At 41.6% G+C, this 18,867-nt stretch overlaps 1 protein-coding gene across 4 annotated transcripts in view; it reads right to left on the reverse strand.

Moving 5' to 3' along the window:
* Pole4 (DNA polymerase epsilon 4, accessory subunit) overlaps positions 1-18,867 on the reverse strand; it is a 29,958-nt gene that overhangs the window by 6,401 nt on the left and 4,690 nt on the right. For 3 of the 4 annotated variants that reach the window (XR_004122089.1, XM_031382252.1, XM_031382253.1), the window contains one exon: positions 17,668-18,414. The exons of the other annotated variant lie outside the window; for it this stretch is intronic. Coding sequence is in view for 2 of the 3 variants with exons in the window: in XM_031382252.1 (XP_031238112.1) it covers positions 18,385-18,414 (30 nt within the window). In the remaining variant the exon portion in view is untranslated. Of the gene's footprint in view, positions 1-17,667; positions 18,415-18,867 lie in introns of those variants that run through there. 4 annotated transcript variants of the gene reach the window in all.

Consider the following 18,867-nt stretch of genomic DNA (forward strand, 5'->3'; position numbering starts at 1 on the left):
TTTCAGTTGGGGAAGTGCCTCCATGAGATCCAACTGTGGGGCATTTTCTCAATTAGTGATCAAGGGGGGCGTAGGGCCCCTTGTGGGTGGTGCCATCCCTGGGCTGGAAGTCTTGGGTTCTATAAAAGAGCAGGCTGAGCAAGCCAAGGTAGGCAAGCCAGCAAGGAACATCACTCCATGGTCTGTGCATCAGCTCCTGCTTTCTGACCTGCTTGAGTTCCAGTCCTGACTTCCTTTGTGATAAACAGCAATGTGGAAGTAAGCCAAATAAACTCCTTCCTTCCCAATTTGCTTCTTGGTCATGATGTTTGTGCAGGAATAGAAACCCTGACTAATACAGTGTGTGTGTGTGTGTGTGTGTGTGTGTGTGTGAGAGAGAGAGAGAGAGAGAGAGAGAGAGAGAGAGAGAGAGAGAGAGAAAGAGAGAGCTAAAATCATGAAACATGTAGATAATGGATAAAACTGTAAAATCTTATACTGTACAAGGTGGCCCAGGCTCAAAAAGACAATTGTCACATTTCTCTCACATATGTGGATCCTAGCTTTGAATATTTAGGTTAGTGTGTTTAAGGTACAGGCCTTTCATGTCAGAAAGCTAGACACAGGCCATGGAAGTTGGGAGGAAATTTATAGGATGTCAGTAGTAGAACACAGGCAATATAAAGGCAGAGACGGGGAGACTGGGGGTGGAAAGGTTTAACAGGAGATGGGAGTGAAGAATGGGAAACATGAATGGAGGATAACCAAAGCCAAGGATGTACAGGAAAAGGCCGTGTTGAAATCTTTAATTTTAAGGTATAATTTAAAAAAATAAGTGTTGTCCATGCAAAGTATGAAGACTGAGACACAAATTCCCAGTGCTCACGTGAATCCTGGGAGGTGTGGCAGCTCCCTTTTAACCCTTATATAAGGGATGCATATATGTATATACAGTATTTCATATACATATATGTATATATTATATATATGTAAATACACATATATATTAGCATTGGAAGGCTCTGAACCTAGAACAACTCCCTGTTTGTTTGTTTGTTTGTTTGTTTTGAGACTCACTGGGTAGCTCTGGTTCTCCTGGAATTCTCTATGATGTACACCAGGCTGATCTTGAACTCACGGAGACTTTTATGCTTCTTCCTCCCAAATCCTGGGATTAAATGCATGTGTCACCACATCTGGCTGACAACTCACATTATTTCGTTTGCTGAGATATTCACCGTTCCTATTGGCTAGGGGGATGTAGCTCATCTGAGAGTGCTCAACTAGCATGAATCCCTGGGTTCAATCCCCAGAACTGCCTAAAACCATGTGTGGTGGTGTACGCATGTAATTTCAGCACTCCAGAAGTGAGAGCAGGATCAGAAGTTGAAAGTCACCCTCAGTCACATACCAATTTCAAGGCCAGCCTAGACTACATGAGATCTTGTCTCAAAAAATAAAACAAAGTGCCTCAGTAATCATAGACTCACATGCTCATCTATTTCTCTGTGTGTGTGTCTCTCTCTGTGTCTCTGTCTGTCTGTCTCTTCCCTGCCGTGTGTGTGTGTGTGTGTGTGTGTGTGTGTGTGTGTGTGTGTGTGTTCCTATGTGAGCACAGTCAGGAGTAACACCTTGTTAATTGTTCCACAGGCACCATGCACTTTATTTTCTAAGATTTTATTTTGTAATTATGTGTCTTCAAGTGTGTCTATGTGGGTTTGTGCACATAAGTTCAGGTGCCTGGGAGACCAGAAGGAGGGCATCTAACTCCTGGGTCTGGATCTGGAGTTAGAGGCAACTATGAGTCACCTGACATAAATACTGAAACTAGAACTCAAGGCCTTGATGAGAGCAGGATGTGCTCTTAACTATGGAGTCATCTTTCAGCCCCATACCATCTCTTTCTGAGATAGGGTCTCCCGCTGGCCTGGAGCTACCCAAGCAGGCTAAGGAAGCCCCAGGAATCCTCCTGTCTTCAACTCCACAACTCTAGCCTGACTTTTTCCTGTGGGTTCTGGGGATCAGACTCACTCTTTCAAAACAAGCACCTTACTGACTGAGCCTCTGCCCATTAAAAACAATTATTGCAGTTTTTAAATTAACCCTCTTTTTGTCTCACACCAGACCTTAAGGGGAGCCCCAAAGCCAGAATCACATAGCAGACAGTGCAGTCCACGGCTACCCTCATGAAAACAGCTGTGTGAAAAGAGGCACACATCATACACAAAAAAGATGTGTATCCATGTGGGGAGCCCAATGATGAGACATACATACAAGAGGGGCCATGATGCAACCAACCTCCTTTAGAGGGAGGACAGAGGGTTTCTGTGTGTCAGACTTAAACTTAAGAGTAAGCAAGGTGGCAGGTAGGAAAGGGGGTGAGACAGAGCACACAAGAGGTAGAAGGTGCCTCTGGCTAAACCAGAGTGCCCTCAAAAAAGCCAGAGTGGCTGGAGCAGGGGTGGAAATTGGGTGTATTAGCACAGAAAGGGACTTTTCCCTCTTGTCTTAGTCAGGGTTTCTAATCCTGCATAAAACATTATGACCAAGAAGCAAGTTGGGAAGGAAAGGGTTTATTCAGCTTATACTTCCACATTGATGTTCATCCCCAAAGGAAGTCAGGACAAGAACTCACCCAGGGCAAGAACTTGGAGGCAGGAGCTCATGCAGAGGCCATGGAGGGGTGCTGCTTACTGGCTTGCTTTCTTATAGAACCCAAGACTACCAGCCCAGAGATGGCACCACCCACAATGGGCTAGGCCCTCCTACCCTTGATCACTAATTGAGAAAATGCCTTTCAGCTGGATCTCACAGAGGCATTTCCTCAAGGGAGGCTCCTTTCTCTGTGATAACTCCAGCTTGTGTCAAGTTGACACACAAAACCAGCCAGTACACCTCTCAATGCCTAGTCGGTCTTACTAGGCAATTTCAGAACCAGCCAAGTCTCATAGCAGTCACAAGACATCAAGCCCAGAGGGTTCGATTTGTTAATAATGTCACCAGCATGTTCTCCAAATTACATTCAGTCCCCTGCAACTGCCATATCCTCTTTTTGTCTTTTAGAACAGTTGGTAAAATAGTCCTGGCACTCAGTAAAGTAGGACCATCCATCCATCAATCCCAGATTTTGACTGCTGGCTCTCAATAGATGCTCACTCCCCTCACCTCAAAGCAGACTATATACTATTTTTCTAAATTGCTATATAAAACTAAGAAAATCAGCTAGGCACACCTTAAATGTCAGCGAAGACTCAAAGACAGACAGATCTATGTAAATTGAGGTCAGCCTGGTCTACATGGTGAGTTCCAGGCTAGCAAGGGTTACACAGTGAGACTCTGACCCAAATAAACAAACTAGGAGAACTCTAGAGAGTACGGTTCTTTCAAAAAGTCTAGCACTAGAGTGGAAAAATAGTAGTGCTGTTGGTAAAGTGTTCACAATACAAAGTGTAAAAACCTGAGTTCAATCCCAAAAACCCACATACAAAAAAGCAGGCACAATGCCTGTAATCCCAGAACTGGGGAGGCAGAGGCAGGAGGATTGCTACAGCTCACTGTTCTCCCAGCCAACCCCATGCCAGTGAGAGATTTTGTCTCAAAAACCATGATCTTGACAAATGACACCTAAGGTTGTCCTTTGACCTCCACATGTTCGAGAGCACACGCGCGCACACACACACACACACACACACAAATATGCATGCATATGTACACATGCATACATGCATACACAAAGTTTACTGAAAAGCAAAGCCCATGTCAAATTCTACTAGGCCTATCACCCTAGGGCTACTTCTTGCTTTATGTCCAAGTACCCCTACTTTTGGTAGAGATTCTCTCTCTCTCTCTCTCTCTCTCTCTCTCTCTCTCTCTCTCTCTCTCTCTCTCTCTCTCTCTCCCTCTCCCTCTCTCTATCTCTATCTCTATCTCTCTCTCCCCTCCCTCAACTTTTTACTTTTACAGACTGCTTGATGAAATCACTATTTTATGTCTCCAGTCACTGAGAGTGAGTTTAAGGAGAAAGATCATTTTGTATCTCTCTTTTGACATGCAACCATGCCCTATCAGTGCAAAAAGGAAGAATCCAGGGACAATCCTTCAATACCTAGCCAGCATCCCCCTGGTATTTTACTATTCCATAACACAAAAGGCAGAGTTTCTCAGAGCAGGCAAGAAGAGTCAGCAATGCTGTCAGTAGCCTGTGGTTTTGAAATAATTCTCACTTGTCCTGAGGTGGTGCGCATTTCCTGAAGACACCGTGAGCATCTTCAGAGAATTCATTATAGTGAGTTGGGCTGTCTGAAAGGCTGGATGCTGATCTCTGCTTTATGACATGTGGATATGACAACCCTCAGATGAGAATGGCGAGCCCTGCAGCAGCCTGGTCAGTTTCTATTTATCTTCCCTAATAAGGTAGAGATATGTTCATTATCAGCTCATTGGAAATACACCGTAAGCTGACCAACATAGATGTCTTTTTAAAACCAAGTTTCTCTCTATGGTCCTGGACTCTATTAGGAACAGGGAGTGTAAAGGACATGTTGTCTGTCTTAGGTAAAAGCTTTCCAATTGTCTCCAAAGAGGCCCTTCAGGGTGACATTCATAATCTCTATGAGTGTGCTTCAGGCTAAGAAACCTGGGGTTATTAGCACATCAAAATGAGCCTTTTCTCAGAAAGGAACACTCATTAGCTGATTCGATGTCTGATGTGCCAACAAGCCTTCCTTTGTGCATTTCTTTTAAGAGAGTTAGAAATCATTTCTAACTCTCATTTCTTATGTAGAACTCCTGTTACCCCAGGCAACCTATATTCACAACTAGAGTCCACAATACTCTGTAAGCAAAGATCTAAGTTAACAAAAGCTCATTCCATCCTAACAAGTATTCATGATTCAAGTTTTTCTCTCTATTGCAAAACACAGTATGCTATTTTGTAGTCACATTGGTTGGTTGGTTGATTGGTTGGTTGGTCGGTTGGTTGGTTCATGTGTTTGTTTGAAAGCCAGGCTAGCCCCCACTTGCTCTGTAGTTGAGGGTAGCTTCAGACTCTTGACCGTGCAGTTTCTACCTACTGGATGCTGGAGATACATGCTTGCTCCACTAAGCTTGATACAGTGCCAGGAGTGAAGCCCAGGGCTCTGCATGTGTTGGACAAGTACTCTACCCAGTGAACTATTTCCCCAGCCTTCCACTACCTTTTGAAATGTGTGGAGTTACAATCTGTTAGGCTCATTTCATTACTCAATGTGGTGATTTGAATGTGCTTGGCCCAGGGATTGGCACTATTAAGAGGTGTGGCTTTGTTGGAGGAAGTGTGTCACTGTAGGGGTAGGCTTTAAGACCTTCCTCCTAGTCACATAGGAGCCAGATTTCTCCTGTTTGCAGTTGAATGGAGATTTAGAACTCTCCAGCACCATGGCAGCCTGGACACTGCCATGCTCCTGCCTTGATGATAATGGACTGAACCTCTGAACCAGTAAGGCAACCCCAACTAAGTGTTGTCCTTTATAAGAGTTGCCTTGGTCATGGTGTCTATTCACAACAATGGAATCCCTAAGACACTCAAGTAGAATATTTGTAAATATAAAATAAGAGGGAGAGAAATATTCATTTTTTTAAATTAGGCATTAGAGAAGAAAGACCATATTGCGTATCATACACTCTCCTCACCCACAGTATTAGTTCCTATAGATCAGCATGCATTATTTCATTCTTTGTTTGTTTTGGTAAAGGGTCTCTTGTTGGTAAAGGCCAGGTTGTTCTCAAAGTCCACCCACTATGTAGCCTAGGCTGGCTAGAATTCCTAATTCTCCAAGCTCTACCTTTCAAAAGCTGGGATAACACATATGTACACTTGGAAGCAGCATGCTATGTTTCTTGAAGATCCTTATAAACTTCAACACTTGGGTGGCACCCTGAATAAATAAATAATTCTGTTCTCAGAAGTCATAGGTCATTAAACAAAAATCCCAGTGCAGTGTGGGATATCTCCCAGTGAGTTGCTAGCCAGGGAGACCTCAGAGGCTCTCAAAACAATGGAGGTTGCAGGCTGTGATGCTGCACACCTTTAATCTTAGCACTTAAGAGGCAGAGGCAGGTGGGTCTCTGTGATTATAAGCTAGCCTGGTCTACATAGTGAGTTTCAGAACAGTCAAAGCTATGTATAGAAACTCTTATCTCAAAATAAATAAATAAACTAATTAATAAATAAATAGTAAAAATGGAGGCTATTGTCATTGCTCTTGGTCATTTATCAGAACAAGATAATAAGGCCCCACTGTTAAAGCTACCACATAGTCTGGAAACACACAGATAAATCAAGTTGGAACTGTAGCTTTCTCCCCTCTGACTAGCATTTATAGTACTGGAATGTGTCATGCAGGCTGCTGAGGGAGAAAAGGCATTAGCAGTCTTTCCTAGCTGTAGACCAGGTTACTGTAGTGTGTTGCCTTTTAACTACCCCATTTCAGCCCCCACCCAGAGAATATTGGATCCATGGGTAAAAAGCACAGAAACACACAAGTAGCTCAATTTCAACCTGCCTTATTGGCTCAATTGGCTTCAAATCTCCCACATCTAGTGTGCCCTTCCCAATACTCTTAGCTCAGCATCTCTTAACCTGCCCTTAGCTTAGTGTCCCAGTTACCTTCTTCTTGTTCAACAACTCAAAACTGCCCTCAGCTTAGTTGTGTTTCTAATCTCCCACCTGGGGAAGCAGCCTATGGCCACTCTGCCTGAGATCTCACATAGCTGGTCACCTTTTTTCCCTCTGAAGCATGGAGAAATCTCCTTTCCTGTTCGTGTGTCTCTTAGCCTCCTCTGGGGACCCAGAAGTTCTGCCTCTTCCCTTCTGCCCAGATTAGCCCCTGGCATCTTTATTGCTTGATCAAGAACCAACTGGGGTACAGGACCTTACCTGTACAGGACCTTAGCGTCAGAACCAACCCCTACAGGATACTACTATACTGACCTGCCAGCCAAGATGTTCCCACAGGTGTGATAATGATTATGAGTGTTTGGGGAGTAACCAATCCCTAGCTGGTTGGATATGAGGCCTTTTCCTTGGGAACAAATATATACCTAGTACTATAAACTGTTTGAAAGTCCATAGCAGGAAGGGCCAGAGACCCTAGGGAAGAACTTACTATGCTAAGCAGACATGGTGTCAAACTGCTTTCTCCCTCTTGGCCAGAAAAGTTTCTTTCTCCAATGGGAGACAGTTAATGCAGAGGCTAAACTGTAAAGGACTGAGAATAAGGGACTACTGACTACTCTTCCCTAAACAGGATCTTCATATCACACCTTTCAAGGTCCAGTAGACTACACAAAAGAGGGGATAGAAGGATTCTAAGACTTAAAGTGCAAGGTGAAATATTATGTATTTTCTGGATACAACATAGCCCATATAGCAATGAACACACAGCAGGTATGGTGACTGCACAAAACCTACACACACACACAAGTAAAAAGTAAATAAATAAAATAGCTGGGCAGTGGTGGTACCTGTAATCCCAACACTCAGGAGGCAGAAACATGCAGATGACTCTATGAGTTCAAGGCCAGCCTGGCCTACAGAGCAAGTTTCAGGGTAGCCAGGGCAACACGGAGAAACCCTGTCAAGAAGAAGAAAGAAAAATAGAGAAGGGAGAAAGAAGAAAAGAGGAGGAGGAGGAAGAAGAAAGGGGGGAAGGAAAAAGCCCAAGGAGATGGGAAACTACTTAGAAAAGGGGGAAGCAGCAGGGGTAGGAGGAAAAGAAAGGATAATGGGTTTGAGCACATATACTATATATATGCATGAAACTGTCAAAAATTAAATTTTTTAAAGTTAAAAAATTTTAAAATAAAATTTTTAAATGATTATAACTGACTAAAGTCACTTTGTAGTTGTGATGGTCCCTACATAAATGCTAGAGGATCTTGTCCTGGTTAACCTTGATCCTATTTCACACAACCTAGAGTCATCTGAGAAGAAAGCCTCAGCTGAGAAACTGCCAGGATCAGGTTGGCACGTAGGTATGTCTGTGGTGGGTTACTTTGGTAAATTAACTAACATGGGGGTTCAGCCCACTGCAGGCAGTGCCATCCTTAGGCAGGTAGCCCTGGGCAGGATAACAGAGCTAGCTAAGCAAGAGCCTGGAGCAAGCCAGCAAACAGCCTTTGTCCCACGGTTTCTGTTTCAGGTTCTGCTTTTAAGTCCCTTTATGATTTATTGTGACCTGGAAAGGAGATGGAGTAAACCCCTTCCTCCTCTAAACTGCTTTTGGCCCAAGAACAAAACAACAAAGGAAGCAAAGCTAAAATTGACCTAGAGACATATCTGCCTCTCGAAAAAGGTAGAATTCTCCTAACATCACTTCAAATTCAAAACAAAAATATTGCAACTAACTTTAAAGTTAAAAGAATGAAACAAAAAGACCTCCTCAAGAAAACCAAGTTTCTAAGAGACAGGAAGGGGATCCTGAGATAGAGAACTCTGAACCAATAGTTAGAAAACATAATGGAAAAATGCCTTAAATTTGAGCTGCTCAGAGCTACTTAGCCTGAAGCGGAAACATCAAATCCCTGGTGCTAATACAAAGAAAAAACTAAGCAGATTGCAATTTTTTAAATTTTTTTAAGATTATTTATCTATTATATGTTAGTACACTGTTGCTGTCTTCCGATACTCCAGAAGAGGGTGTCAGATCTCGTTACTGGTGGTTGTGAGCCACCATGTGGTTGCTGGGATTTGAACTCGGGACCTTTGGAAGCGCAGTCAGTGCTCTTAACCGCTGAGCCATCTCTCCAGCCCCTGAAATTTTTTCGAACCTTTCTTGTGAGATGCTCTTTTTAAACACTTAGGATTTAGTGCAAGTGGTTGTATGTACAAGGCCCGGATTTGATCCCCAGCAAAGTATAAACATTGCCTGTGATCCTATGGCATGAAGACTAGAAAGTCAAGATCATCTTCAGCTCACAGAAATTTCAGGGCCATGCTGGGATACATGAGACCTTTTCTCAAAATGCTATATGGAGAATGGAGAGATGGCTCAGTGGTTAAGACAGCAAGCTGCTCTTCCAGGTGATGGGAGTTTGATTCCCAGCCCCATGTCAGGCAGCTCACAACTGCCTATAACTATTTTATTTTATTTTATTTTAAGAGTCAAAAGGGAGATTTATTTGGGGGTAGCTTTTGGATAAGTAAGGAACTAGGCCAGGGAAATCATCATGCAGATAGGGGAGATGGGTGAAGGGGTGAAAGAGAGAGAGGGAAGAGAGAGAGGGGGAAGATGTGTCTCTCTCCACATGGGAGAGAGGGGGGAAGGAGGGGGAGGGGAAGGGGAGAGAGAGAGACAGAGAGAGAGAAAGAGAGAGAGAGAAAGAGAGAGAGAGAGAGAGAGAGAGACTATAACTCTTTAGAGACCTACCTGACACCCCTGGCCTCCTCAGGCAAATGACCTTACCTGTACAGACACACACATGCATACACTTGGTGTTTTAATGAAAAAAAAAAATGCCAACAGATAGATGATCATTAAGCTTTATATGTTAGCATCAGGTTTTACTAATTTACTTTTTCCTCCATCTATCTCTACTCTAGTACACCCACCAGACATAGAGATGCCCAATCCCTTCTGGCCCATTGGCCCGTGAATGACAGACACTAAGTGAGCAGAGCGCGAGAGACGCTGACAAGGGAAGTTCTGCTTTCCCACAGCCTTAAAAAGACATGCAAAAATGCAAGGAGTCCTGGGAAGCCCAAGTGCCTCATTGAAGTCATTCCGCCAGCAGGGCTGAACACATGTAAAAATTAGTCATCAGACTTTAAAATATGTATGTGGTGGGCCTGAGATGAAGCATTTGCATAACACATTTGATAAATGCAAATTAAAACCACAGTGAGCTGCTGCTAGCCATCACAGTGACTAAATGTTTCTTTTCTTTTTTTCAAGAGCCAGCTCACTTTTATTCAATAATAAAATATGCAGCAGGGACCAGGCAAGAGCTTCCATCAACAAATTACTATATAGAACATAGATGTGAGGGCAGGGGAGGGAAACTTGTGAGATTGAGATTAGCAGAGAAGAAAGCCAAGCACCAAAGCCAGATGGTGAAGCTACAGTGACCAGCACCATTTCCGAGAGTACTCACAGATCTGTCACTATGGCAGAACCTGTGCAGGTATTTGTCACTATGGCTCAATCTATCTATGCAGGCCACCATAGTTCTTAGCTTAAGACTGCTCATGTTTCTTGACTGTCTCCTGAACCTTCAAAGCCAGGAATTTAAGAAAGCCTTTTCCCTTTAAGGCTGAGGCAGGTGGAACTCTGTGAGTTCGAGGCCAGCCTGATCTACAGGAGGAGTTCCAGGACAGCCAGGGCTGCAGAGAGAAACTGGGATGGAGGTTGGGGGAGAAAGGCCTTTTCTTCCGTGCTTTGAATTGACATGTGTTTTTACTCTTGGCCAGGAGAAAGTTCTGCTTTTAAGGAATCATGTATTTTAGGGCCTGCTGAGACAGCCCAGGATAATCAACTTTAAAGCCAATTGACTATTTAACCTAAATTATACCTACATCATTTTTTAATCTATAATGTGACATCACAGGCATGATACCAGGAGAAAGAGGTCTAATGGCACTTGATATTCTATATGCATTTTACACCATGACCTAGCACCCAAAGTTGAGAGGAAACAAAAATTAAAATACACTTATTGATTTCAATACTAACTTTTTTTTTCTTTTGAGACAGGGTCTCACTTTGTAGACCAAGCTGGCCTTAAACTCAGAGATCCACCTGCCTGTGTTTCATAAAAACTGGGATTTAAAGGCATGTGGCACTATACCTGGCTCAATACTACTACCTTTTTAACTGTGTGCATTGCTTTTGTAACTTTGTGAGTGTTTTGCCTACATGTGTATATACACACCACATATGTGCCTGGTGCCTACAGAGATCATAAAAGAATGACAGATTCCCTAGAACTCAAGTTAAAAGTAGTTGTGAGCTACCATGTGAGTACTGAGAACTGGGAACCAACACAGGTCTTCTGTGAGAGTAAAAAGTGTTGTTAACCACGGAGCCAACTCTCCAGCCCCATATGAGAAACTACCTAGTTTTCTTTCTTCTATTTTTTTTTTTTTTTACTGGAGGTGGGGAAAAGGGTTTCGAGACAGGATTTTTCTGTGTATCCCTGGCTGTCTTGGAACTCACTCTGTAGAACAGGCTGGCCTCGAACTCAGAGATCTGCCTGAATCTGCCTCCTGAGTCCTGGGATCAAAGGTAGGTGCCACTATGCCCAGTAATTTTTCAAATATATTAACTCATATTTTTCTAGTGACAGCATCTAACATTCTTTCTGTTTATATTTGAAAGAGTACACCAACATTAAGGAATTTTTATTTTTCAGGAAATGCTAAAAGTAAATGTAAAGTACCTGCTGCCCGAGCGTGAGGAACAGAGTTCAGATCCCCAGTGCCCGAATAAGTGCTGGGCGGGCATGGCAACCTGCAGAGATGAGGCTCCGGGGACTAACTACCAAATTAGGAAGCTCTGGGTTTAACTTAGAGACTCTGCCTTAATAAAGTGGGACAATTGAAGAAGACAGCCAACATCAAACTCTGGCTTACACACACACATGAACATGCATGCACAACACACACACAAAAGAAAAAAAGAAAAAATATGATTAGCCTTGTTGTATAAAGAAATGCTGATAACAAATACTTATTAATCTCTCCCACTGTTGGCCAAAACTTACTTCTTTAACTTTCTCTTGAATACAAGTAAATGAGCACTTTCAATATTTGTAGTAACATGCCTACTGGTGGGTCTGTGTAACATTCAAACTTAACTAATCACAGACAAACATACAAACCAGGCTGGGGAACAGGCTACAGGGTATTTGGCCAGCATTAGTCAAGACTGAAAGTGTGATTAAAAAACAAAACCAAAAACAAACAAAGAAGGGCCAGTGTAGCGGGTGGTTCTGACGCTTTGATCAGGATCTGTGTTAACTGTTCACTGAAGGTCCTTGCCCCCAGCTGGATTTTGATCTATCAATAAAGATGCCAATAGCCAATTACTGAGCATGGGACAGGACACCAAGTGTTCAGAGAGAGAATCAGAAGACTGGGGGAGAGAAGAAGGGGATGCAGTAGCAGGGGAGATAAAGCCAACCAGCCATGTAAGATTTTTGGGTAAGTGGCCACTGGCCATTTCCCTGACTGGGGTAAAGATTTAGGAGTGTCAGTCACTGAGTTAGCCAAGGTATTTAAAGAATAACTGGTGTGTGTGTGTGTGTGTGTGTGTGTGTGTGTGTGTGTGTGTGTGTGTTTTCTTTTTGGGGTTTTGTTTTTTGGTTTTTTTTTTTGTTTTGTTTTTGTTTTGTTTTGTTTTTTTGAGACAGGGTTTCTGTGTGTAGCCTTGGCTGTCCTGGAACTCACTCTGTAGACCAGGCCAGCCTCAAACTCAGAAATCTGCCTGCCTCTGCCTCCTAAGAGCTGGGATTAAAGGTGTGCGCCACCACTGCCCAACTATGGGTGTGTGTTTTCTATTCATGGATCACAAATAGCTCCTGTGTGGGTGAGTGCATGTGACCAGCTAGGGACACAAAGTGGTGTAGACAAAATGCACACTATGTGAGGCACCCCACGTGGAAGGCAAGAATCCACTATTAATTTAAGAAATTCTCAGATGAATTACACACACATAATGATATAGTTTAAGAGGGGGGAGGACTGCTTTCTCAGGGAGCAGAACCGAGTCACTGCAGCAAGTATAACTGGAACAAAAGAACACAGCTGCTGACTGCAGGAGACAGTGAGAAGCAAACTGGAGGTGCCTGCCTCCAGCCACCAGATAAATAATAGATAGATTTATAAATCTGATATGATCTTAAGGATAGAAGGGAATATACAGATTTTTCCCAAGCCACGTGGAGATTTCTTCCCACAGTTCGAAACTGATACAAAGAGCTTAAGATGAGAAGAAGAGAGCCAGATGGTAGACATAGCAGGTATTAAGCTCCACAGAAGGGAGAAGTTAGGGAAAATGAATGAACAAATGATTTAAAGACATATGAAAGTCTTGCCAGGACAATTTCTTGGGATCTTTGTATGTGGTCAACATGGGATTTCTGGGATTGCCAGCCTAGTATGATAAAAATTAGGGCCTGTAAATAAGCTTATACAGTAAGCAGAAGGGAATTTAATTTAAATTAAAATATAGAGATATATAAATCTCGAACCATTCTATCTTAAAAATTTAGGCCGGAAGCAGGAAGTAGGGAACCTAGCCTATCTCAGAAACTTAGGCCGTGGGAATTATATAGAGAAAGGGACATACTACAATATGTACCCACAGGGGTATTAATCTCCATAGTAGGGAGGATTCAAGTTTACAACACAGGTGTATAAATAATTTAGGCCTTGATCTCACAAAGGTCGAGACAGGGGACAGTAGAAACACAGTCTCAACAGATCATATGTGTTGAGATTGCTTTAATTGCTTTGAATTATTTGATTATCAAAATAAGTATAGTTATGAGTTTGGTGGTTGTGTTAAAGTTCCTCTGGAAGAGAGGTTAAGCTACACCCTTAGTGGATTTCAGTTACTGGACCAAGATCATGCTATTTTGAGAGAAAGGTTTGTATTTTTGTTGACAGGAGAGAAGAGTGGCTCTGGACTCCTTCCAGAGTGATATGGGTCAGATATAACATGGGAAGACCACCGGAAGATTTTGAAAAATTCAAGGAAATCAAACAAGACAGGTAAATTGATCTGCTGACTCCTCAACATGGGAACAGCACAGTAACTGGCTTAGGCGTAAAAAAATTGTCTCTAGCAAAACGTCAGCTAAAATGAGGCAATAAATCTTATTGGCTATGGAATCCCTAAGATTCTTCATTCCCTCCTTCACATGGCATGAATGAAGGTTTATTACATCTCATTATTGATAAAATTAATTCATAAAAAAGACAGTTGTCTTTCATCTGCTCCAAAAGCAAAATTTCATCCTTTACTGTTCTGTGCATCCTGTACAATCCATACAAAAATCTCAATGATGCTAAACTTTTGGTTGTGAGATTCATATATTACAGAATGTACAACTTTGACCTGATTCATCCTCAAAGATGCTGAACTGACCTGCAGTTCCAGCTCCCTGCTTCCTGATGCTGTCCAGAGACTTGCTTCTAGAAAAGCTTTATGATTGCTGCTGATTCCAGATCATTTTGCTTCATCCAATCTTTCAGACAGATCCAGTCAGAACTTCAGTCAGACCCTGAGCCTTCTAAGCATACAGAGACTAGATAATAGATGCTATTATCCAGCTAGCTTTCTTAAGTCTAACCAATTTTCTAATTTTCCTACTCCTCTCAACCCCATTAGAGAATTTCTCATCACCCCTAATCAGCAGGAAGAAGCTATGGAGAGTAATTAGCCTGATTCCTTAGGTTTGGGTGTCTGGTTATGGTTATTTTACAAATTAGATAGGTTGTCATACTAAGGGATAATTTGGGAATGGTCATAATTTTGAACACGGAGCAAATAGATGGGATGGATTGCTAAATTATCTTGAACAAAACATTATGTAGCCATAGTCTTACACAGGTAGAAATCTTTGTAATTGATCTAAATTTGAAGTTATAATTTCTTACATTGGTAGAGAATTTATATATGGATATAGAATTAAGTGTTAATTCTATATTAACATTGATGTTAATCTGTATATTGATATAAAATTTGAAATTAATATTGATTCTCTTAGGCATTGTGCCTATGCAACTCATTTAAGAACAAGATGATTAAGTAACTCAAGTTTAGGGCCAAATAGTAAACTCATGGTTAGGTTGGATTCTAATTTAATTATAATAAAGTGCTTTCTATTTCTATTTAAAGCAAATTGAAATGCCTAAGAGTAGCTAAGGTTTAATAGTTCAATATGCTTTATTCAGATATATAGACAGTCTTCAAAAGCATCAGAAATCCAGAATGACATTTAATGTTATTTCATTAAGGATCATCTGAAAATGAGATATGTCTGCTCCTGACAGCTTCCCCATTCTCCTTCAAAGAAAAAAATTGAGCATCTTTACCTCCAGACAAGGTTGCTTATTGTAGTAAAGTAGGCATGGGGCAGAAATTGCCTATTTTATCTGCAGACAAAATACTGTCCATGGAAAAGGACACACTACGTGATATAGTCAATTGCTAAGTTCTACCGAGACAGGGTAAACTAGTCCTTCATATGTTCTCCTTTACAAAGGTCTGTTAGATGATCCTGGGCCAGAAGGCTGAACACAGGCACTTTACAGCGTCTGAAGAAATGAGGGGACTGTCCAGCAGTCAGCTGTCTCTACAATTTGTTTAAGTTTTAGAAGCTATGTTTGGTGCTTCCTATATACTCAAGTAATATTTAATTCATTCTCAGATTTCTGACAGGACTGAAGACTAATTTATAGTCCCATAGGCAAACTTAAAAGTTGTTTAACATTAAAGATATGGTATAGAAGTAAAAACATGGTTTTCAGATGATGTTAAAGGCTAAAATCTAAACATAATTCAGGGATAGAATTATAACTCTTTAAGTTAGGAATGATGGTAGAGTACTTTATCTAATTGACAAATATGATAGAATAGATATTAATTGTATATCATACTTTGCAATTTACATGATTGTTATGATTCTGCTCAATTTATGTCTAAGAGAAGAGTTGTTGTTGTTGTGTTAATTGGACAGAAAAGATGAGATGTAGAGGGTGGTTCTGATGCTTTCATCAGGAGTCTGTGTTTACTGATGCTGAAGGTCGTTGCTGTCAGTTGGATTTTGTTCTATCAAAATAGATGCCAACAGTCAATGACTGAGCACAGGTGGGGCACTGAGAGCTGCACAGGTAAAACAGAGAGAGAGAATCAGAAGACTGAGGGAAAGAAGGGGATACAGTAGTGGAGAAGATAAAGTCATGTAGATTTGGGGTAAATGGCTACTGGCTACTTCGCCGACTAGGCCTGGGGGAGCAGGGGAAGATTTAGGAGTGCCAGTCATTGAGTTAGCCAAGGCATTTTAAGAATAACTGGTGCGGGGCTGGTGAGATGGCTCAGCGAATAAGAGCACTGACTGCTCTTCTGAAGGTCCTGAGTTCAGATCCCAGCAACCACATGGTGGCTCACAACCACCTGTAATGAGATCAGATGCCCTCTTCTGGTGCTTCTGAAGACAGCTACAGTGAATTACGCCAGAGCGAGCGAGCAGGCCAGACCGGAGCAAGCGGGGCCAGCAGAGGTCCTGAGTTCAATTCCCAGCAGCCACACACGATAGCTCATGGCCATCTGTACAGCTTCAATGTACTCACACACATAAAATAAAATAAAAATAAATCTTTTAAAAAAATAAAAATAAAAGGTTTACTATGAAAAAAAAAAAAGAATAACTGGTGCTCATGTGTTTTCTATTAAGGGATCCCAATTAGCTCCTGGGGAGGTGCATGTGTGCGACCAAGAACGCAAAACAGTGTAGACAAAACTCTAGCTATAGGCAGCAAGATGGTTCAACAAGGAACCTGCTCCCATGATGTGACACACGCATAGGCACAGGCACAGACTCACAATTTAAAGAGACAGACTGACAAACCAACAAGGAAAGGGATCTGGCAAGATGGATCAGCAGATAAACTCACTTGCTGTCCAATGATTTGAAAGTAGGTCTCCACATATGTAAACACACACAAACTAAAAACAAAACTAAGAAACTTCAAGAAAGACTGGGGAGACTCAAGAAGCAAAACCAATTTAATACCCTGGACTAGATCTCAAAACAAAGGATATTAGTAGAAATAATAGTGAACTCAAATAAAAACTGGAACTCAATGAATAAGCCATAAATGTCAGTTCCTGGTAACCTTGAAATGCCAGTCTTGGGCTGGCGAGATGGCTCATCGGGTAAGAGCACTGACTGTTCTTCCTAAGGTCCCGAGCTCAAAATCCCAGCAACCACATGGTGGCTCACAATCACCCGTAATGAGATCTAACGCCCTCTTCTGGTGTATCTGAAGACAGCTACAGTGTACTTATTTATAATAATAAAATAAATCTTTGAGCTGGAGTGAGCAAGGACTGAGCAAGCGAGGTTGACAGGAGCAAGCGGAGCCAACCAGAGATCCTATATTCAATTCCCAACAACTACATGAAGGCTCATACCATCTGTACAGCTACAGTGTACTCATATACATAAAATAAATAAATCTTTAAAAAAAAGTCAGTCTTGGGAGGACTTGGTAAGCAAGACCTAAAAATACTTTTCTACAAATCTAGTATTTTTCTGAAAGTTTATTTTTAACATATTACAGGACTGGATCTAATTCTAGAGGAAAGATCCTGCAGACTCTGTATCATAAGAGATCTACATTGCAGAATATTGTAGGAAGCCCTAGCCACAGCTTTCTGCTGCTTTCCTGAACCACTACATTCTAAGTACTCCAAGTACACTGCCCACACCTCACAAAACACACACACACACACACACACACACACACACACACACACAATTAATTTAGCCTAACATGAGATGAGAAAAGGAAAGGAAGTTACTGTTCCATGTGTAAGATGCTCCAGGTTGCGAACACTGGTACAAAGTTCTGGAGGCCAATGATGGTGATGGTTGTGCAACACTCTGAATATAGTCAATTGCACTGAGCAACACACTGAGAAAAGCAGTTTAAATGGGAAACTTTATATTATATACATTTCACAACTTAAAGGGTACAAATACATATCATAACATAGATAAAATTTAAATAACATAATCTAAATTTTTTCATACACAAGACTCATGTCAATCCATTCACAGGAAAATGTTCAAAATCTCAATACATATACCTATGAATATTTTTTAAAAAGCCACTGAACTTTACAGTTTGAATTGAATATGACACATGAATTATTCTTCAATAAAACTGTTGGGACCACTTGATTTGACTCTTAAGGAGAAGAGGTATCCCTTGATCCACATTCCAATGACATGCTGAGAAAGAACAAATTTAATAAAAAGACTGACTGGGGATGGTTGGTAGGAAGATGAGGCAGGCCTGTGCCTGATCACATGGGTTCCCAGTCACAGGGCAAGAGCAAAGGCAATATAAAATACAGGAGTGAAGCTAACCAAAGACCTTCATCCTAGTCTTCCATGCTCATTAAACTACCTATGCAGAATGGTCCTTTCATCTCTGCCCTAAACAGCATCAGCCACGGCCAAGCTTAAATTGGAAGACAGACTCAAGTAATGGAAGACTTTGTGGAGAATGTTATTTAAGAGGTCTCTGCTTCTTCCACCTTGGGTAAAGAATAAGATGGTGTACATGCGCAGGCTCTCTCCAAAGCTGAGGCTTACAGAGGGGAAAGATGACAGATGCAGCTAAGGCTCACAAAATCATCCAGCTCCACAATCAATCCAAAGTACCTAAAAACAGAAAAAGAAATGTGTAAGAACATGTCGCAATCTGGGGTAGTGTCCTAAACTGGGCAAAGTTAAGGCACACAGGGACATGCTGGTAACATCAGTTGCAATCTGAGAAATATCTATCAGAAAGACGCAGGGGTAAATGTCACTAGAGAAGGTATTGGGAATTAACCCCACCGATGCACAAAATTAGAATTAGAGCTGGAAAAGAGCTAAAGAATCGCTGCACTACTTAATGGACATTCAAAGAGGGTGAGGCTTTCTAAGCAAAGCATTTATAACTTTAAAAAGGTTTTTTTTAAGATTTATTTATTATTATGAGTACACTGTAGCTGTCTTCAGACACACCAGAAGAGGGCACCAGATTTCTTTATGAGTGGTTGTAAGCCACCATGTGGTTGCTGGGATTTGAACTCATGACCTTCAGAAGAGCAGACAGTGCTCTTACCCACT

This window comes from Mastomys coucha, unplaced genomic scaffold (assembly GCF_008632895.1).
Source record: "Mastomys coucha isolate ucsf_1 unplaced genomic scaffold, UCSF_Mcou_1 pScaffold20, whole genome shotgun sequence".
NCBI lineage: Eukaryota > Metazoa > Chordata > Mammalia > Rodentia > Muridae > Mastomys > Mastomys coucha.